Source organism: Otolemur garnettii, unplaced genomic scaffold (assembly GCF_000181295.1).
Source record: "Otolemur garnettii isolate 467f Iridium unplaced genomic scaffold, OtoGar3 scaffold00128, whole genome shotgun sequence".
NCBI classification, from domain to species: Eukaryota; Metazoa; Chordata; class Mammalia; order Primates; family Galagidae; genus Otolemur; species Otolemur garnettii.
Genome location: NW_003852523.1, coordinates 2,499,704 through 2,500,719, shown reverse-complemented (window position 1 = coordinate 2,500,719; position 1,016 = coordinate 2,499,704). Strand labels below are relative to the sequence as shown.

The following is a 1,016-nucleotide window of genomic DNA, read 5'->3' as shown; positions in this document are numbered from 1 at the left end:
GTGATGTTCTGGGCCCTGTTGCCATCCTCCTCCCTTGCTGTCCAGCTTTCCCACCTGGGAGGCACCTGGGGCTGCTCTCCCCAGGTCCAGGTTGGCAATGCCACAGGTGTGGCGAGGGACCTGGGTGCCTGTTCCTAAGATGACCCACTGGCTAGTGTGGGTGGCCCTGCAGCACTTGATGGAAGCACCCACGTCGGGGAAACTGCAGACCCATGAAGGGGCAGCAGCCTTACCGGGCAGGCCGCGACCTGCATCATGGCGTCCAGCCCACCCTCAGGGGCGTCCAGGTTTCCAGAGATGAGCTGCTTCCCGACCTCGGTCTGGAACTGGCTGGCGTTGTCAGTCAGCTTCAGCACGTGCCTGAAGGTCTTGTTTACCATGGACCCAAAGCCTGTGGGGCACATAGGTAGGGCTGGGGGGTGGCAGGCTGGTCCCTGGACAGGGAGGCTCTCTTGACGACACCAGGGTGGAACCATGAGCGTGTTAGTGTGTTTGCACACACCTGTTCTCACACACGGGGCATGACTATGGGTGTGCTTGCACACAGACACGTGAACACAGTATGCGTTTGCATGTGTGCAGGGGTGTGAACGTGCATTCCTGTGTTTGAGCAGGCACATGTGCCTCCGGCATGTGGAGCAGGTGGAAGAGTGCCGTCCTGGGAGCACCAGGTGGGCTGAGAGGCTGTGGGTGGGTGCCTGGCATGGGTGTACCCAGACCAGTGCTTTGTCCTGGCTCCTGCCTGTGAGGTGCCAAGACTCCGGCCCTCCCCCCGGAATTCACTGCATTGTCCCCTAAGGCTGTTGTCACCGTGTGGCCCGTGTGCTTGTGTGTTCTTTAATGCTTAATAATTAGCACTTTAAGACTTTTGTCTTTTAAGCATCCCAAAAAACAAAAAAAAAGAAGGGGGGGAGGGGACAGAGGGCTGGACAATGTCTGTAGGTCTCAGGGAGCTGGTCCCACTGGGCCTGTGCCCTATTACAGCCCTGTGTCAGGAGTCCCCCATGCCTGGCCCC

At 59.0% G+C, this 1,016-nt stretch overlaps 1 protein-coding gene across 1 annotated transcript in view; it reads right to left on the bottom strand.

Moving 5' to 3' along the window:
* Positions 1-1,016, bottom strand: part of LOC100965552 (integrin beta-2-like) — an 18,259-nt gene that overhangs the window by 15,221 nt on the left and 2,022 nt on the right. The window contains 1 exon segment of the mRNA XM_023518108.1: positions 149-391. Coding sequence (XP_023373876.1) covers positions 149-391 — 243 coding nt within the window.